This window comes from Tasmannia lanceolata, unplaced genomic scaffold, assembly GCF_043159265.1.
Source record: "Tasmannia lanceolata isolate RefF3 unplaced genomic scaffold, GAP_Taslan_0.1 ptg000008l, whole genome shotgun sequence".
In the NCBI taxonomy this organism is placed as follows: Eukaryota; Viridiplantae; Streptophyta; class Magnoliopsida; order Canellales; family Winteraceae; genus Tasmannia; species Tasmannia lanceolata.
This window is the reverse complement of record NW_027518685.1, coordinates 32,120,155-32,140,707: the sequence shown is the minus strand read 5'-3', so window position 1 is coordinate 32,140,707 and position 20,553 is coordinate 32,120,155. Positions and strand designations below refer to the sequence as shown.

At 38.2% G+C, this 20,553-nt stretch overlaps 1 protein-coding gene across 1 annotated transcript in view; it reads right to left on the bottom strand.

Moving 5' to 3' along the window:
* Positions 1-3,420: 3,420 nt before the first annotated feature.
* LOC143885209 (SUMO-activating enzyme subunit 2-like) overlaps positions 3,421-20,553 on the bottom strand; it is a 49,033-nt gene continuing 31,900 nt past the window's right edge. Inside the window, exons 6-11 of the mRNA XM_077389271.1 lie at positions 19,251-19,706; positions 18,755-18,984; positions 6,367-6,460; positions 6,021-6,203; positions 5,828-5,925; positions 3,421-4,076 (exon numbers count right to left, since the gene is read on the bottom strand). Coding sequence (XP_077245386.1) covers positions 3,707-4,076; positions 5,828-5,925; positions 6,021-6,203; positions 6,367-6,460; positions 18,755-18,984; positions 19,251-19,706 — 1,431 coding nt within the window. The 3' untranslated portion in view covers positions 3,421-3,706. The remainder of the gene's footprint in view (positions 4,077-5,827; positions 5,926-6,020; positions 6,204-6,366; positions 6,461-18,754; positions 18,985-19,250; positions 19,707-20,553) is intronic.

Here is a 20,553-nt window from a genome sequence, read left to right as displayed (position 1 = left end):
GGTTCCAACCTTGGCATTACCTTCTTGTTTTGATGATTCCATACACAAGTGATTTTATATTACTAATGTGTTTTTTATTGTCTAAGTTGTAAATCTCATTAGTGTACAATCAAGGAAGCTTGGATCAAGACATTGAAGCTAAATTGGAATGCATTTTGAGTGCCAAAGCTAGGATGATCCAAGAAGCATGGTGGACTTGAAGCCTTGAAGATAAAGAGAAGATTGTAGTGCTTTTCAAGTCAATAGAGTTTGTACTCCTCTCCTTGTTTTTAGAGATGTCAAAGGCACTAAACATAGGTCAAAATGTATTTCAAAATGTAGGAATAAATCCCAAAGACCATGGCCCAAAAGTCCCTAAAGTTTTTAAAGTAAAAAAGGAATTTCATACAGGGCCGGTCGACCGGGGTGTCCCGAGCGACCTCGAAAGCGAGGCTGGAAATCCAGCACTTGCGATCCAAAGGCGGGCCAGTCGACCGAGGGTCATCCGGTCGATCGCTGATAGGTTTCTGTTTCTCAGAAACAAATCCATCATGGTTTGGGCGGACGACCGCCAAGGGTCGGTAGACCGCGTAAAGGTTTTGAGCCAAATTTTTTGAGCGAACAGTTAGCCCTCGCCGGCGACCGCCATGTTCCGATCAACCGCGACGGTAGAGATTTTGAAAATAAAAAAGGCACCCGATAAAGGGCGGGTGACCGCTGTGGCCCAGTCGACCGTCGCCGCCTAGCAAAAGAGCCGTCGGGGCTTTTTCTCGTTAACTTTTTCAACTCCGTTTTTTACAGTTTTGCCCCCAAATGCTCATATTTTCAAATGAGCTATATATACACTATCCAAACCTTTCTTAAACATAAATTTTATTTTGAACATTCTAAAGATCAAACCAAAGTGTTTTTAGTGTCTCTCTCATCTCTAAGTAAGGAAGTGGATTAGGCTTATATTTGTACATCTTCATCCATCCTTTGTAACCTTTGTAAAGGGATTTTTAGTTTTCTTTTTTTGAAGAACATTGTATTGTGGCAAGTGTGAAAAGACGCGTAGCCATCTCAAGAGCGAGTGTTGGAGACGCGGAGCTTTCTCCGGTTCGTGGCGAGTCTTGCGAGGCAGAGCCGAAGCTTTGTAATTGGGTTGATTCCCCGCCATTAAGAAAATCCGTAGTAAAATCACCAAGAGGTCTTGGTGGAGCGGAGTAGTTCTTTGAGTGACCGAACCACTATAAATCTCGGGTGCACTCTCTCTATTTCTCTCACTCTCTTTATTTTGTGATTGTGCATTTGTGGTTTTCATTTGTGTTTAAAGTTTTAATTTGCCATTTAGTTTTTCATTTCTTCAATTTTTGGCAAAGTTTTTAAAACCCAATTCACCTCCGCTCTTGGGTTGCCATCTACCCTGGGATTTCAGGGACGAAGAGGAGAACGAGAAAAGGAAAATTACTTTCTTACTTTTTTTACCTCTGTTTTTCTCTTCGTCATTTACTTGAGTTAAAAACGGAGGGCAAATTGGTCATTTCACCGTTGGCGTCAGCTCCGTCTCGTTAAAAAAGCCCAAAGAAACTTCAGGGGGTGTACTTGTCACGTTTTGAAATGCAAGGTTAGACGCGTATATGTCAGAAACTACAAGGGGGTGTAAGTGTAATTTTTCCTTTCTTTTTTTAAACAGCTGTCAAATGTTATTTCAGTTCCCAAAAGGTTCTGATAAGCCAATTAAAAATGAAAAAACAAGTTGAGTTTGTGCAATTATTAAAACATGGTAGTGCCAATATCAGTAGCCTGGAGATTTCATGCGAGTAAGTAGCTTTGTCTATTGTCCAACGGCCTGACGTGGGGAGGAGGCTATACTTGGAATGAGGAGTACTTACTTGCGTAGAGTGCATGGGAGAGTTCCATATTACCGATAGTTGTAGTAATCTAAAATCTGAACTGAGTTTTAGTTTTTTTTTGTCATTTACAGTTTTTTATACGTAAGTATTAAAAGGGGAACCTACAGAGCGACGAAGTTTAGCTTACTTGGGGCATAAGTGAGGAGAGGGTGAGAAGTGTCTGCAAAAAATGGAAAAGAAAAACTCTACTGAAAATAGAGTTTTTGTTTTCTTTCTTTCTCAGCCACTCTGCACCATCTCCTTACACATGCGCTCTCATTTCTCTCCCTCTCCTACGCTCCCAACACATGTTTTAAGACATTTTACACTAATATTCCATGAAAAAAAAAATTCATGGTTGCCAAACATGGCCAGATAGTAGTAGTCTATCAGCCAATTGTTATATATTTTATATTTGTTTTGCAAAAACAGTTGATGCAATTCTTCTTGTCTGTTGCCCCTAGATAGATTCTAAACGAGGGGATCACTAGTGTTGGTATGAGATTTTTGTATAACTTCATGACCCTCAGGTTGTAAATTTATCGCATTTGCCCAATGTTGAGACTGGAAAATCCCATAACTTTGTCGGGGAGATTACTTATGAAGATATAATTAATCATATAATTTTACATAAGCCCTGTTGAATTCCAAGAAAAACATTTTTTATGGAAAAGTTTTTCTCTAGGAAATTTTCCTTTATGCAATTTAGAAGGCAATAGTATGATTCTGGTTAATTTAGAGGGCTATCATCATAAATTGAAGGTCCTTCTAAATAAAATTTTAAAAACGTTGGTTCAAGTTACCTTGTTTCTTGTGTATAGCAATTAAGAAATTTTAGAAATACTTTTCCTGAAAATTCTTGCCCAAGGATGGCCATAGTGTACAATGCATTACGAATTAAATAAGATTGGGAAGTTGGCATGACAAAGTAAGTTTTCGCATTACATATGATAAATAAATAGTATATAACTATAATAAAGTTACTTAATAGTTGATGAGAAAATTTCTTCTATGAGATGATTAACAGCTATAAATGTTGAGCTGATCCTAACCGTTCATTTGAAAGGCTCCGTCATGGATGGGGTGTGTACCAAAAATCAGCTTCATTCGATCATCATAGGATGTCCATTTGTGAGGGTGAAAATGGTCAGATACTGTTTGTCCACTAATCTGGCCATTTTTTCACCCCACAAATGGACACCCTAAGATGATCCAATGGAGCTGAACTTTTATGGACACCCTATCCATGAAAGGGCCTTCCAAATGAATGCTTTGGATCCCCCCAACAATGTGGGCCCACCTTGTTTTACGCTAACGTTAGCAGGAACCCTTTGTATGTGTAGGCAACTTGATAAATATAGGAAATTTACATTTGTAAATTAAATGTCCCAGATTTTATCAATACCACAACAAGGGAGTGTGAATATCACCTCTTTAACAAGATATCGTCCAATCTCAACCATACATGTGACCTGTGTAGATTGATGAGAACCATTCATCCAGTTAACAATGGGAAGGCAAAAGGAAGTTGTCACAATTAGCAAAATTAAAATCAAGATGCACAAAGTAGAGAAGCCATCCTAAAATAAAAGGTTACAGAATATTTCCACATTCTGGGTCCATCCATCTCTGCTAATAAAATTAATACTGAACTGCCTTTTCTTCCCTAAATGCTCCAACCAAAATCATAATCAGATCTTTTTTAGCATGAGTTACATGATTTTTCAGGTCATTTTGCGCTACCACAACTAACATTCTCAGATCACAGAGGAGTTAAAGAGCGTCAAAAGAATCACAGAACCTAATATACAAAATTAGAATGGAGGACCCACAAGTCTTCAAAGGTAATACCACTAATGCAACCGTTTCTTCTTGTCCAAGTTTTCATCAACCATAACAACCACATCATCATCATCATCACTGTAGACTTCTTTTGGCCTTTGATTGCTTGTCACCTCAACACTTGAACAAGCAGAAATGAGCACTTCACTGTCTGCATTTGATCTTTCAGACAGTTTTCTCTTAGTTCCGGCAACAGCACTCCCTGTTTCTGAAGGAACTACTTCTATTTCATCAGAATCATCTCGGGTTTCTAAGGTGGTATGTTGGGAATTTGATGTGCTTTCTCCGTTGCTGACTACCCGATTATCTTTCTCAGTGGGAGGCGGCATCCATCCAGAGAGAATCATTCCATCGGGTTCCTCCTCCTCATCAAATTCTCCTCTGCAAAATTTAGCACAAGGGTACGCAGAAGACTTTATCCAAGAGAACAACAAATATAACATGACAAACATGCACCCCCGAAAGCTTATGTCAATCGAAAATATTAAACACAACATAGATATACAATTTACGTACAAGATTACGTTGAACTGCAGAACACAGAAACATGGAATTAATTGTACAGTCTCGTAATTTAGGGAAAAAAATCTTGAAGATATCAACTCTTCAATAAAACCATCATTATGATTAGCAATATACACTTGTCTAAAAATGGGAAATTTGAATAAATTGTAACAAAGTTTAACAAGTTATGTAGATAAATATATTGACCCCTGGTTTCATTACACTTTTCGTTACTGGTATTTAGTTACAACGAAGGTTTTAAATTTCGGAGACCGAAACCGAAACGTCCGCAATCCGACATTGTCGAAACGTACCAAATTTCGGCAAAATTTAAAAAAATAAAAATAATTTTTTTTTTATTACTTTCCCAAATTTCAGCCGAAATTACCGAAAGTAGCGCCCTGTGTATTGCAGGTCAAAACAGTTCCATGTCCTGCCCTGGAGATTGGATCTCATGAGCGATGAAGAAAGCATTATTCAAATTCAGTTTAAATTAAATTTAGTCGAAACATTTTCAGATAATGTTCAACCCACAAAAATGAAAAACCCTAATCTTTCAAAATCTGCCTCCAGAAGCACTAATCTATTACACCAGCTTGACAATATAGACTGCAGAAATTTATAAAGCCATACAGATTTCTGTTGCGTGACTATTGAAAATGTATTCATCCAAATTCCCAAATTGTGGAAATTTATAAAGCCACACACTACTGTCTCTAAATGTGATTGTTGAAAAGGTAATATATTCATCCAAATTTTCACAAGTTAAACAAAATCTATCGAACATCTAGCAAACAAAAGATGTCAATTAAGCTTCAAATAACACTACGAAACCTGTCACGTGATCTTATAATACCCCCTTGGTTATTTTTGAGGAGCAGAAGTACACGATGTTTTGATGCTTTGAAATGCTTCTCAAATTTCTTTCAGGTGTTGCAATCTTTTTGAAGCATATACGGATTGGTTTAGCTTCTGAACAAGTGTTGGGAATGCTCTTAGTGTTTTTTATTCTTTCCCAAGATAGCGGCTTTCAGTTAGCAGGATTATCTCAGGGTTCGGTGTTTGTCGGGTGTTTCCAAAGGCTAAGGAGTCCATATTACCATACTAAGTGTTTTCAGTTTAGATCAGAAGCAATAATCTTGAATCAGTTATTTTATCTTTACATAAGTCTTGATGTAAAAGGGAAGCAGTGGTCATAGCATGCAGCTAGTCAAGGAATCTGAGAAGGATAAGATATTAAATGTTAACCTCTGTAGTTATCCTAGATCAGATATCTCACCGTACAAACACTTATGAAGGAAAAATAAGGCCCTGTTCGTTTCAGATTATGAAAACTGATTGTCAGCCCTAAACCTATTATTGGACTCAAATTTAAATGTAATTTTGAGTCCGATAATAAGTTTGGGGCTTGGAATTGGTTGCCATTATCTGAAACGAACATGACCTAAGAAAGAAAAAAAGGATTGTTATAAAAAAAACAAAGGAAAAAAAGATTAAAAAAAAAATCTAATTATTAACTCGAGATTATTCAAGATTTACAATAAAATGCCAAGTGTTAGAAATGAAAACAAAGGGAGTATCTTGTCAAAAAATATGGAACTGAAAATAGAACATGAGAACAAATAAACCTGTGCTTTATATTGATATTGCATGATAACTCCTGTTGAAGATCCTCAACAGTGAGCACCGTCCCACTGGTAACTGGAGCAGGAAGCTCAGCAAATATCTGGCCAATGTATATATGCACAGCTAAGAGATGTCTTTACACCGTACAAAGCAAATAAAACCAATTGATCACAAAAATAATTTGGCATCATATACCTTGTCAAGGTTTAACGCGTAATTGGCTGCCATATCTTCCTCAAGATCATCCCCGACTTCATAGATAAGGGTTGAGCCATGCATAATCAACGGGGAATACATCCCTAGCTTGTTTTTAACAATTTTCTCAACAAAGTCCCGCAGCTTTGAGCGGTAAGTGTTAACTTCAAGTAATAAGGGTGTCTATTTCCAATCAGACAAAACATAATCAGAATGTAGACTATAATTCAAGAAAATCAGTGTAGACTGTCATGAAAAAAAACATTTAGACAGGACTTCCACAAGCTCAACAAAGAATATTATGGGTCCACTCAAAAAAAAAAAAAAAAAAAAATTTTATGGGTACCTCTGAACAGACATAACACGATTTGTTTGGCTCAAATGGTTCAACTGGCATCAGAAGCATCTTTCTCAGTGGATGTTCAACGCAATATGTCATTCTGTAAAGATTATGATAAGAATGCCAATTTAGTCATGAAAGAGATGCCTACACATATTCAGATACATCTTTCGGAAACCAGGCCAGCAATACTCGTTTAGGATTTGAAACAAAACAAGGAAATAGTGAAAATATTTTTTGAGGGGTCCAAAAAGATAAGAAAAAAAAATTTAACTGCCAAAGAGAAGAATAAAGACTTCAAAAATGATATTCATAAAAGATTTTCTATTTGCAATATGGTGTGCATTAAGAAAATAAGGATTAAAGTATAAATGAAACAAAGAATCAAGTCCCGCGTGGATTGGTTAAAGGACGGATCCAAGCAAGTGAGTGAAATGTATGAGTGAGTGACTTTCATCTTAGCTTGACAATGAATGTGAAATGTACGAGTGAGTGACTAGTTTATTCTACACCCGATGCACGTGGTTGGCACGTCGGCTAGCGCCGTGGGTTTGCTCCTCATAGACGCGAGCTTGAATCCCGTCGAAGTTACCCGTGCATCCATAGGGCCCTAAAAATTGGGTGGGGATACCCTATGTCATTAAAAAAAAGTTTATTCTACACACTAAAACTACAATACCTGAATAAGATTAAATGATGCGGAAGCAAAATATGGGGGAGTAGGACAAGCTTTTAGCCACAACATAGATCTTGGATATAGAAGCCATCCTTTAGTGGCCATATATCTTGCTGATATCTGTATCCAACCTAATAGAGATGGGACAAATCCCATAACAACCATATTTGGATCCAAATAAAGTCTCAACTTGAAAAAGATTTTCCCAGGCACGTGTCAGTCCCAACAAGAATAAGCAACTTACGGTCTCTTATAATCACCAATGGTTATCCAACCTTCTAGAAAAGTGACACATTGTATCTTTCTATTATAACCTAAATTAAAGAAAAGAAATCCAGACTTGCCCTTCTATGTATAACATTAATTAAAAAGAACAAACACAGAATGATCTTTCTAATTACAAACTCAATTAAAAGGCAGAGAGCCAGACTTTGAACTTTCAAATCTCAAATTGCAGCACTAAAAAATATGAGAAATAGAAACTAAACCAAACTAAACTAAGAAACCCAGAAGTATCTTTCTAATTACAAACTCAATTAAAGAGAAAAAAGCCAAATTTGATCTCTAATTAAAGCACTAAACAAGATGAAAAATAGGATCTAAACCAAACTAGACTAAGAAACCTAACCTCAATTAAAAAGAAGAAACGCGGACGCCGGACGTATCTTTCTAATTACAAACTCAATTAAAATTAAAAATAAACAGATTTTAACTTTTTAATTTCTAATTCAAGCACGAAACAAGATGAGAAATAGAAACCAAAACAAACTAAACTATATAAGCCCATTAATTATTATTTTTTAAAAGAAACAAACCTTAAACATCCCCACTAACATAGAAAGGCATAAAAGATTTCTAAATCCTAAACAACATAAAACATTCTAAGAGTCCCAATCTTCCCCTAACTTTCACTCAAATTTCCAAATTTTGTTGATACCAAAAAATAATAAAGGAAGTTGGATCCTGATTCCCTTCTTTAGAACCTAATTTTGACACCCAAAACACTTACAATTTTATCAACCAGTCAGACCAGTACATAGGGGTAGATCTTGTCAAGTAGATTCCCTATGGACTAAAACATAAAGTTGGAAACCTGATCAGTTATGACCTATATGAAAGGGTATGAATTCAACTTGCATCAAATAAAAATCAAATAGCAATTACGAAAGTAACAAACTACCAATGAATGATACCACTAAAATAACAACAAATTTATGGTCAACAAAACTAATTGGTGAAAACGCGAGCCATTTAATATTGATTTCAGAATGGCCTTGAACACAGAAAACAGATAATCTAAAATTAAAATACACCTCACAAAAGTTGCAGAACGCACAAAACACCAAATCCGATAATAGGGTTGCAACTCGGGTCGGGTTGAGGCCAACCCGACCTGACCCGAGGAACCCATTTTTCCAACCCGAACCCAAGTTCTAACCGACCCAAACTGACCCAACCCGAGTTTTTAAGCATACAAAAAAAATGATAAAAATGTCGGGTTTCACTCGGGTCGGGTCTCCCCAATCCTCAACCCAAACCCAAACTCAACCCGACTTTTTTTTCGGGTTGAACCCGACCCGAGTTGCACCCCTAGCTATAATTGAAAAGAACTTAAGTCCTACAGATCACTTCAAATCTAAACAATATGAGTTTCTCGCCTTCTGCAATTTCCCTACATTCATATGTCACTAAGTCAAATGAACAATTGCTCTTACTGTTGTTGTCCATCGAACTCCATCAGTACAAATTTGTACTTGAATCATCCCACCTACAAATAATCCAATCATCAAAAGTCTCTTGATCTAGGGTTTGAAGATACTGATAATCTCGATCTTCCCCTTCACGCAAATTCAGGGCTTTTTTTGGTACTTAAGCTTGGATTGAACCCACGACCTCAAAGTTGAGATATATATCTCAACCACTGAGCTATAAGCCTGACAGCCCCTGCAAATTCAGGGCTCATTGTGTGCAGAGGAGTAAAATAGTCATTTTTGCAACCTTCTGTAAACATGTTCACACCTAAGGGCGTGTCTGTTATTTTTCATATCACTGAAGTAATGTACTCGAGAGTGACCAGCTGAATGAACCACTTCTTTCACCCCCAGCCCCACCTTGAACCTTGTCCATCTCATATTCTCTCCTCTCTCTTTCTTCTTCCTCCCTTCTCTCTCTCTAGTTTGACACTGTATCAGAAGCATGCAAAGATCCAAAGGCCTTTGTTACAGATATACAGAGAAGAGATACAGATCTGAGAACTCCGATCGAGAGAGTTGTGCTACCATCATCAAGGGCCTGACATAGTGTTCTCCGGCCGTACTGTCTAATTCTGAACTAGGTCAGAATGTTTAGATCCTAGTAGATCTGGACTTCAGACGTATGGTAGTGATTTTTCTGAGATTTTTTTACACCATTTACAGGGGTTTTCGAATTATTTTATGCGGGAAATCACTCACCTAGATCTCTCTCAGATGGAATGATCAAGATCTGTGTATTTCCAAGTTGGATCCTCTTTGGGATGTTGATGGTTTATAGGGGACCAGAGTTGAGGTGACATTTCACAAAATGCGCGGGGAGCATAGGGATATGCAATCCTACTACTATGACAATAACTTTATGGACCTAATAGGATGCACTTTTTCTCTAGACAGTGTCCGACAACACTTGAAAAGACTTTATAAAACTGCAAGAATAAGTCAGGTTATGCAGTTTCTGAGGCATCTTGAGCCGGAGTTTGAGATTGCTAGGGCAAACATTATTAGCAGAGGGAAATTAACAGGTTTACAATCAGCTTTATCGACGGAGTTATTGGAGATTGAGACTTGCATTCGCATGCATGCCACTCTTGACACTAGTCCCTATCATCTCAAAACACAGATTTTCATGCTTCGGCAAGCAAAACCCAATCAGGAGTGGTGCTATGAAAGAAAGAAATATGGACATGTTGCGTCCAATTGTAAGAAATAGAATGCATGCCCATGTTGCCATAGTACTAGAATGAGTGATTTAGTCGACCAGAGGCATGTGGGAGTAATATCCATGCTCGACAACAAGGACAGGGCCCTCCTAGGGAATGAGGCTCATCTCATCATATGCATACCAGGTCCCACACTATCGAGAGCACATATTGGACAGGAGTCACACATCCCAATATTTGTGGCATTCATAAAATAATTCAACAAACGGTTGCAGCAGCTCTTCCCAATGCTATATCCAAAATCTTTTCATCCATTGGCTTTCCAAGTGCATATTATCAGCATTCATGAATTTTTTTTAGCATTCAACGGTATAATGGTAACCTAGAGATTACACCTAATGGAGACAATACAGATATCTTTTGCCACAGAAAATCCCTCTTTTTTAGCATTCAACAGTATAATGGACACCTAGAGATTACACCAAATGGAGACAATACAGCTATCTCTCACCACGGAAAATCCCTCCCTCCCTCCCTCGCGCGATAGTAATTTCTTGTTGATAGTGTCCTTTTTCTTCCTAACCTTTCTCGTAACTTACTCCCTATATGTCAGTTTGTTGAAATAAAGGATCTTCACATGGGATCTTCATACACCTCAACAAAAACAGGTTGATTAGAGAAAGAATAGGCAAATTCTTTCAAATGTCTGTGCCCTCTTGATTGAACCATGTGCCCCACATTTCTTTTCGCAACTTACTGGTGTTCACCTTATTACTTGTCAAATCTCTATCATTCTAAAAAAATTTGTCAAATCTCCTTTGTCTTAGATAATAGAACTCCTTGACACTGTTTATTAAGTGAACCTGATGATTGCTCACTACTCATGTCTATGGCTGTGAGCATTTTGTGCATCTTGCACCTTATACCCCATAAATGTGATAATTTAACTAACCATGCAGCTAACGGTGTTTTTCATGGTTACGGAAATGTCCAAAAGAGTTATATCTTGTCGTGCCTTATTCCTTGAAAATGTTTATTCATATAAACTTTCTTCTACAGAACCTATTTCGGCTGTATAATATCTTCATTTCAAGATGATACCCATCCACAGTACCATAATTAATTATCAAAGGAGGGGAACACGATGCAAAATAAGCAAGCAGTTAAGCAAGATTGTAGGAGAAAGGCTCAACTCAACTCAACTAAGCCTTTGTCCCAAACTAGTTGGGGTCGGCTAATGAATCCTTTAGAAAATTTTCATAAAGAAGGTGAAAGAATCTACCCGGCTCAAATTGACTAAGTCTAATCCTGACACTAGTTGGGTTCGTCTACATGTAGGGGTGTAAATGGATATTCGAAATTCGATAACCGTCCGCATCCGAATCCGTTTAAAGAGAATATTATCCGAATCCGTTTCAACCGGATATTATCCGAATCCGTTTATGAGATATCCGGCTCTTAGCTGATTCGAATCTAATAAATGGTGTATCCGATCCGTTTAGCATCCGAATCCGAGAAGTACATCCTTTTTATTCATTATTAATAATATCATTAATATTTATTTTTAGCAATGACACGCTATCGTTGTTTCTAAAAGAAAAGTGAATTTTTTTTAGAAAACAAAAAAAAAACGAAAAGTGTTTTGGGTGGGAAATGGAGTAATCTCTCATTTTAAGGGCATTATTGGAGTTTGACATGGCTTCTTTATGAGGCAACAAATGTGGGTTGTAGGATGAAAGAGACAAATGGATGATGGTGATTGAAAGAAGATGGCATAGTTTCTAGAGAATTCTAAAGCAAAAAGGCCATCTAGGTCATTGATGGTAAATGGACGGCTCGGATCAATTTTCCAACTTATGGTTATATTAGAACCCAAAATGCAATTAAAAGAGGGGACTTCTAAGGTTTGCAAGGAGAAGCAAGAGAGAGGAGAAAGGAGGAGGCGGAGACACCATCTCCTGAATTCCTTGGTGCCCCCAACCCCCACCAAAAGTCACCGCCACCTCTCTCCACCTTCTCACGGCCACCTCCATCACCGCCAGTCACCTCCATCTCTAACCCAATCCTCATTTCCATCCCTATTTCTCTTCATCTTCCACCATCAGCACTCTCACTTCCTCTGTTCAAAATAGCCCAAACCCATTCCATAATATACACCAAAAAAAAAACCCAAAGACCACTACCAGCGCCATCATCCATCCCCACCGCCTCTCTCTCTCTCTCTCTCTCTCTCTCTCTCTCTCTCTCTCTGTGTGTGCCTTTGTTTTATAAGGAAGAAGAGGATCTCATATATTTTAGGGTTTGAGAGTTAATTTTGAGAAGAGAAGTTAGAGGTCTAGTTTTAGGGTTTGAAAAATTCATTCAGGGAGTAAGAAGGAGAAGAAAGATAAGTGTTGCAATAAAATGTTCGAATTTACCGTATAAACGGATAATATCCGAATTCGAACAATATCCGCCGGAATCGAATTCGGTAATAGATATTAAATATCCGTCGAATTCGAATCCGAATCCGAATTCGGATAGTGTATACTATAATCGAATTCGGATATAGCCATATCCGCTTCGAATTCTATCCGTTTACACCCCTATCTACATGGATCATTTTCTTCCATTCTCTCCTATACAAGGTCATGTTATCTACTATGTTCCTAGCCATTAAGTCTTTCCCCATTGTTTCTACCCAAGTTGTTTTCGGTCTGCCCCTACCTCTTTTTACTACATCAACTTGGCACAAGTCACTTCTTCTCACTGGAGCATCCAAAGGCCTACGTTGGATGTGCCCAAACCATCTTAAGCGGTGCTCTCTCATCTTCTCCTCAATTGGTGCTCTACAAGTCACTTCTTCTCACTGGAGCATCCAAGGGCCTACATTGGATGTGCCCAAACCATCTTAAGCGGTGCTCTCTCATCTTCTCCTCAATTGTTGGAGAAAGGCAATGTACAAAAATTACAACACTCAACATATGTGGGTTTCTCTATTAGACTCAACTCAGACGGGAGCCTAGATAGATACAACGATCAACTAGATTCTCAATGCTACAAACAAAAGTACGAAACTTATTGTGAGGAGACTTCTGCTCCTTCGACAAAGATGACTACAATTCTAGCTCGTATTATCATAGCGCCTACTTGTCACTGTATCATAAGAATGTTAAAAAACATTTTAGCATGGGGATCTATGTTTACGAGAGTCATCCTGGTCTTTCACTTCTCACACTCCTCAAGTAAATCAATTCAAGTAATCTATTTATGGGCTAAAACAAGCTCATTGTGCCTGATTTGACAAATTTCAAACTACCATAGTGAGGAGTGTGCACCCAACAAGCCAATATGTGGCCACGTTATGCAATGAATGAGTGGGTTTTGAATTCAAGGAAAACATAAATTTTACTTCAAATGCTGATAAAGATCTAATTACTTTAAAAACTAGTTGCAGACCCGTGCGTTGCACGGGGCGACTACAAAAGGAAATGATTCATAAAAAATTGGAGCCTACTGAAACTGCACCCCACGGTGAACAATCTAATCATTCGATGATGATCCAACAACAAATGAGGGTATTTGAAACAACAAAAGATTATATACTCGCATTCAACAAACAAAAGCCCTTTTGATCAAATGGTACGGATCATTTAATTAGTGAAGCTTTTGGTTAGTGTACAGTAGAGATTGAGATAAAGCTTAGATTTGGTGTTGGAAAGAATTGCCTCCGATTTATGGAATGGAAAAGAGAAAGCAGATACATGGAATAAAAGCGTACAAAAAAATTGTGGGGCCTGCCTATATGGATAATCTAAACCGTTAATACCACCAAATGAGCAGCTTAGATCATTTAAATAGGTGAGCCACATCGTATCATATAAAATCTTCTTATTGGATTGAAGGAATTTTTTATTTTTTTTGAAAAGTTGAGTGGAAAAATATTTCTAAAATGTACTACTTTTTTTACACACCGGAAAATATAACTTAGAACTAACCCTAATTATTTTTATTTACCGTAATCATAATATTTCCCTCTAAAGAGAGGAAAGAAAAAACTTTCCCTGGCAAAAAAATCAGTCATAAATGTTTTTCTTGCAATCCAAACAGGGCCCAAAAGATCACAAAATGAAATGGCTTACCTTGTTAAAAAGAATAATACATCCACTTGCTTTGCTTCATTAATGTAAAACTCATACAAAAAATTGAATCTGTTTTTACTTCATTTGTACTTTGATCCGATATGGATTTAAGTCTCTATGTAAATTTATAGGGAAGAAACTACATAGAGATGAAAAAGTAAAAAGAAAAGGAAAAAAAAAAGTCACTAACCTTGATTATAAGAAAGAACAAACTCTCTCCTCACCATGTGATGTTTCCTTGGGAAAAAAAGAGAGAGTAGTTTTATAGTGAAGAAGAGTTTTTCTGCTATATTGAGATAGATTCCAATATGGCCTTCGACACTATTCGGTTTGGAGTAGGGCTAAAGATCCAAGCAACGGAAACAGGATTCACAATGGCATATTGTGTTGGAATGCCTATGTGATTAGAATGGACTCATCCACCTATGTTTTGCCATTTGCAAAGAGAGAAACATGGGATACGATTAGAGAAAGAGGGAAAGAGAATTTAGGAGTCGATTAAATTGAGAGAGACGGTGAGAGAGATTTTAGGAGGCCAAGGAGATTTTTTAGCTAATTCAACGTGCGATTGACGTTGCATTTTTCTTTTCTTTTCTTTTTTAAAAAAAGAGAGAAATTTTAGGTATAGAAGGGGTGCCATGTGGCAGCACCACGTTGTGCGACATTCAGCTTTACTTATATATAATTAGATATATATGCTTTATTTTTTAGTCTTTGGGCACAACCCAATCCATGGTCAAAATTGATGTGAGGCTGTGATCATATTGACAATTCCTACCATAAATAAGATGATGTTAATATATGCTTTATTCTTGAGTCTTTGGGCACAACCCAATCCATGATCAAAATGATGTGAGGCTGTGATTAGATTGACAGTTCCTACAATAAATAAGATGATGCTAATACATGGTGATGCAGTTACTAGGCCAAATAAGTGGCATATTTGCCCATTAGGATTTCTATTTCCATGTTATTTAGTTTTTAGGCTTTTTATTTCCGTGGTATTTAGTTTTAGGGCTTTTATTTTCCATGTTATTTAGGGAATTTATTTATTTTTCATGGAATTCTATTTCAATTCCCATAAATAGGCCTCATGTATTAGGAATAATTAGTTTTTTGATGAACAAAGATTGAAATGAATACAGATTCTCCCCTCTAATTTCTTGTCTTCTCTCTTGTTTCTTCTGTTTTCTCTCTCTCTTCTTCTTCCTCCTTCCCCCTTTTCTTCTTCTATTCTCCTTCTCTTCTTCTTCTCTTTTCTCCTTTTTCTTCTATTTCTCTTCCCCGGTTATACATTACATGGATTATTTCGGCCTATTTTAATTTTCATTTGAAAGATGCACGAACACAAATAATGAGCAAACCAGCTCCCGTTTATATGTGGGCTCATTTCATAAAATGTGGGCTCATTTCATAAGTCAAAAGAAAATAGAGAGAAGCAGAGCGGAATCATTTGAATCCCTCCTTCAAAATCCATTGCGAACGAAGTTGAGCGGAATCATAGGCTATGGAATCATGACTATAAGGGACGTTTTTAGAAGCCGCCGGAATATTCCTCCGGGAGTTCCTGAGTTTAAGAAATCGTCGGATTTTTTCTGTGTGTGGATTTAACCTTGAGCGGCTATCAGAGCCTTTTCTTTCATGTCTAGATGGTGGCTATTCTATTATGGAAGTGTTTGAATCTCTTGGGGTGGGTTTTTAACCCATGCTGTCGAAGATTCTTGTTCTCGCTCGGGGCAAGAAGTTAATTTGGCGAGGCCCCAATGGCCCCCACCTAGATCGCATGCGGGTTCTTTGGGAAGTATGGAAGACTGGCATACCAGAGGAAGGAGGTTGGATTTTGGGGCTAGGAAGGCACCTGGCCGTAGAGCAGTGGAGTCTAATCGCAGGCCATTCCTGACGGGGAGGTGAGGCTTTTGGGGGATATCTCTCTTTTCCCTCCAGTCCTGGTTCCCGGCATATAATACGGGGGCTAGAACTGTTCGGTTGCGATTCTATGATATCCCTCTTCATGCTTGGTCTTCTGCCACGGTGGAGATCCTGGGTCTCCATCTGGGTCAGGTCCTTGAGACCAAGCTTTTTGGGAATCACATTCATTGTTTGGCCTTTGCCTTTGCCCTGGTCATTGCCCCCTTCTGGAAATCAATCCCTCCATCCATTAATTTAAGGATAGATTCCACCATTTATTCAATGGGAGTTAAGGTCGTGTCCGATGATAGTATAAATTCTCTAGCATTGTCGGTGGTGGAAGAATCCAGTAGTAAAGACAATTTGGCCCTTTTTGAAGGATCCGGTCAAATTTCCACCGATAAAGGCCCACCGGCGGCGGTCTTTTCACCGGAAAAGGTGGCAGTGGCCTCGGGGCGCAGAAAGGAGCCGGTGGTGAACCTCGCTTTAAATTTTGAATTAGCCACCCACCCGCCTGTCCCCTCTGAAATCTTACCTGGCTCGTCAGAAAGTAGGGAGGCTACGCTGAGGGGAGCTGAGAGTCAGCCTAATGCAGGGATTGCATCAAAGACATTAATTTCAGTCCCACGTGGCGCAAAAGGAAAGGCAGGTAGAAAAGATATTGTGGATTCGATTAGGTTGAATTCGGCGAAGGATCTAAAGGCTTTAAAATTAAAAAATAGGTTCATCAAGGCAAGTAAGAGTTTTCGATGAAAAGTGCACGTTCGAGTAAAGGTAAGTTCATTAGAGGTCTCGGGCAGGACGCTTGCATCTTGGCCACCCGTGGTGGCCTATCAGTACTTAACAGAAGGATTACATGTATGTATCGAAAAAAAGAAATCATAAAGAAAAAACTTGTATCCGAAAACCATCATTTCCCACGAATTTTGCATAACTCGCCTAGTTCAAGCATGTCTGGTAAAGATCGATCTCGGGTTACAATTAGTGAGACCAAGGGTGATTTTACCCCGGAGGATGGAGACCTTTACCTTCTAAAAAATCTCAAATATAATGAAAAGCCGGCGAGGAAGGAATTGCCTACCCCTGCTGAGGTGTTACTACCTCCTCTTAAGAAGCAGTGGATGAAAGAAAGAGAAGAATTTAGTCGAAGCTCGAGTATGTCTCCTAATTTGTCCATCATGAATAGCGAGGAAGAACTGCATATGCCTCTTCGTAATTTGCCCATATTCAACAAGATTTTAGAAAAGGAAAGGCGAACCCGAAGGCAGTTGTGGGAGGAGAAACATTTGGCGATCTTAAGCCTGGAGAATAGGCGCGAGAGCTTGGTTGATGATTCGGGTCTTGGTGCAAGATAATTCAGAGGTGGAAGATGGTCAGCGAATTGTGAAGTTTAATGAGTCCAGTGAAAACGATAAAGGAAAGGGTGTACTGATATCGCCTAATTAAGAGGAATCTGGGCACCAAGAGCAGGAGGGCTTTAATGATTTTTTTAGCAATTGGAGATGTATTTGGAATCTCATACCAAGAGGATCTAGGAAAGACTAGAGAAATGTTCCTTGCAATGAAAGCTAGAGACGCAGAGGAGAAAAAAGAAAGAGCCAAGGAGGCTGAAATGGAAGCGGGACTACGAGATTAAAGGACCCTACCCTAAGAGGTTGCTGATTTGATCTGTATCAGTGAGTCTGTGCTTTTTTATTTCCGAAGTATCTACTTAAGTTGATTTCGTTAGTTGTGGAGCATTGTAACTGACTACTAGTGGAATCCTCTTAGACATGGTTCTTGTGGTTGTTTCTAATTAGTAAAGGTAGGACGGAAAAGGAGATGGGTAAAGGAAGTTGGGAATTTAGTCACTTAAATTGTGGAATCTATGAAGCTGGCTTCAGTTCTGTTGGTTGGTGCTAAGGTAATATGTTAGAATGATTAATAGGAGAGATCGCAGGAGTAAATATCTGCTCTAGGTAATATTAGATCCTAGGTGGGCCGAGAAAGGATTTAGAATCTCAATAGCTTGAGAGACCATGGTCTTTCGCTAGTCGAGGCAATGTTGTCTAGAAGTTTTTTTTTATGTGATTAGTCAAGAAATAGGGTGCTTGAAGAAAGGATATCGAATTCTGTTGTTCTTTACTTAACCTCTTGGTCTAGGGTACACCCTAGACCTCTTTATTTGATCATATGTAATGCAGGCTGGGACTCCTGGTCCCCAATGTAATTTTCATATTATCAATGAAACATGTCATTTTTCAAAAAAAAATTAAAAAAAATAAAATGTGGGCTCATTTCATAATGTATTTTTGAATAAAGAACCGCGCTCCTAGTTAGTGTAACATAGGTGTCTTTCTCGGTTGATGGATGGGATGAATGCCTATATCGCTTTGTAATGTTATTGTCATATTGATGCTATTTTAGAAAAGTATCTAATCTTCAAAAGTGGCAAATTTATAAATCAACAAGATGTGAAATCCAGCTAGTTACACAAGCTGGCATTGCTAGCACAGGAATACAGTAAAGCATATACCTCTAATGCATAAAGCAAAACAAAACAAACCAGGAAAGGAATTGCAAGCAAAATAATTTCATATCAAGCATATTTCAAGCAAGACAGTGGTTAAGCCTGACTATATGTATTAAGAATTACAAGAAGTAACTTGTGAAAACATGGATAGCTTTCAGTATCTCTCCATCAATTTTGACAATGAAAACAGAAACAACCACAACTGCCAGAAGAAAACTAAACAGAATACAGAAAAATGTCGAAAAGGTTTATTTGGCATGCACCTATAGTTGCAAGCATCACTCCGGAGCACTTTGATTGCTTCAATAACAATCAAACCAGCAATAATAGCATTTGTTGTGGCAACAGCATGTACAATATTACCGGCAATGCCTTTAGCTTCAAAAAGGCTGTGCAAAGGAATGCCAAAAGAAGCTGCCCTAATATTCGCGGCAGCAGTAACGAATTCTACTGCTAACTGGTCATCTTTGTCAAAAGTCAGGCTCCCAACATCCTGGAAACAAATTAAACAAAGTAACCCTAAGAGCTCATGGGAAAAAAAGGCAGACCACTATGAAATAAATATCAACTTCAGAAGCACTTGTGGTCATGGATCTAAATTTCGGTTTCGGTAGGGACCGAAAGCGAAATTGTTTTCCAATTTCGGTCAAATGACAAAATTTCGGCCGAAATCCAAACCGAACTCCGAAATTTTAAGATTTCGGACCCAACCGAAATCCGAAAGCTGAAATTTAAACAATGCTTGTGGTTAAGCCTGACCTTTTCTCTTTTCTCAAGAAATAGTTTTAAAGCCTCCAGAAAGATTCTTGTATTTTCGAGATGGCTCCAAATATCCTGTGAATTCTTCAAACCCAGAGAAGACATTGCAGAAACCGCTGAGTCGTCAATCACAGAACTCTTATCCAAATTTCCATTCTGTTGAATGAGTTTGTCGGGCAAGACATCTCTAATAAATATAGGTTTCGGTCGACTTCTGTGCCGCCATGTCTCTTCATTGGCTAAAGCCATTTCAATGTTAGAGCCAAAGACGTGATCAAATATTCGTTGGCCATACTGCTCGGGATCTTCATCCATTCTTCGTTCAAAAACGTCTTCCGGATGTTTTGATGAGCTGGCAGAATCGTTGGATCGAACATTTAGATCATTGTCCTGGCTTTTGTCTCCAAACAACTTAGCAAAGAGTAGGTCCTTGGCCCAGACAATACAGTGAACGAACTGCAAGATTTCAGAAGGTTCAATATTAGGTACCACCATGGAACTGAAAGCTCTTCATGGAAACTACTCACATAAAAAAGAAAGGGAAGTGATATATCCGCCCCTTTTGATTACTTGGGACACCCAGCAGCAGTGTATCAATGACTGCAGAGGTGCTGATGTACTTCACGTCAGAAAGACTCAATGGGGCTGATTGCCACGAGGGGCTGATGTACTTCAAGTCAGAAAGATTCAATGGGGCTGATTGCCACGTACACTGCTGCTGGGTGCCCCAAGTGATCAAAAGGGGGTATATATCACTTCCCAAAAAAAATTACTTGACATAAGATTGTGAGTTTTCGGGAAATATAAAACAAAGCGAATAGACGACATTATATGTGGTATATAATAAGAAACAAAGAGCAGACAACATATATTTCATGCTATATACTCAAAAATCTAAAAGCTCAGGCATTTAGTAACAGAAACTCACCAACACTACAATTATAAATGCAATGGAAAATATTTGTGAAAGTAATGTGTTAACCCTAGAATCTTCTCAAGATTAGAAACAGAAGCAACGGAACGAAATTAGAAGTAGCGTGCAAAAAATAAAAGGCTAGGAAACAACAATTGATGGGTCAGAAGGTTGTGTCATGTCTATTCCATGTCGCGGCATTAAAAGATATATAAGATCAGTCTCCAAGAGGCTGTTTAGTGGCTTAGGGGATGTTTGGGAGCTTTGTTTCTGCTTTCAAAGTTTTTAAGACCATTGTTTTTAAAATTTTATGTTGTTTGGATGCATGTTTTTAGAGAAGGCAAAATGCATCACCGATGATTTTGGGTTAGAAATCAACGAATGTGAATG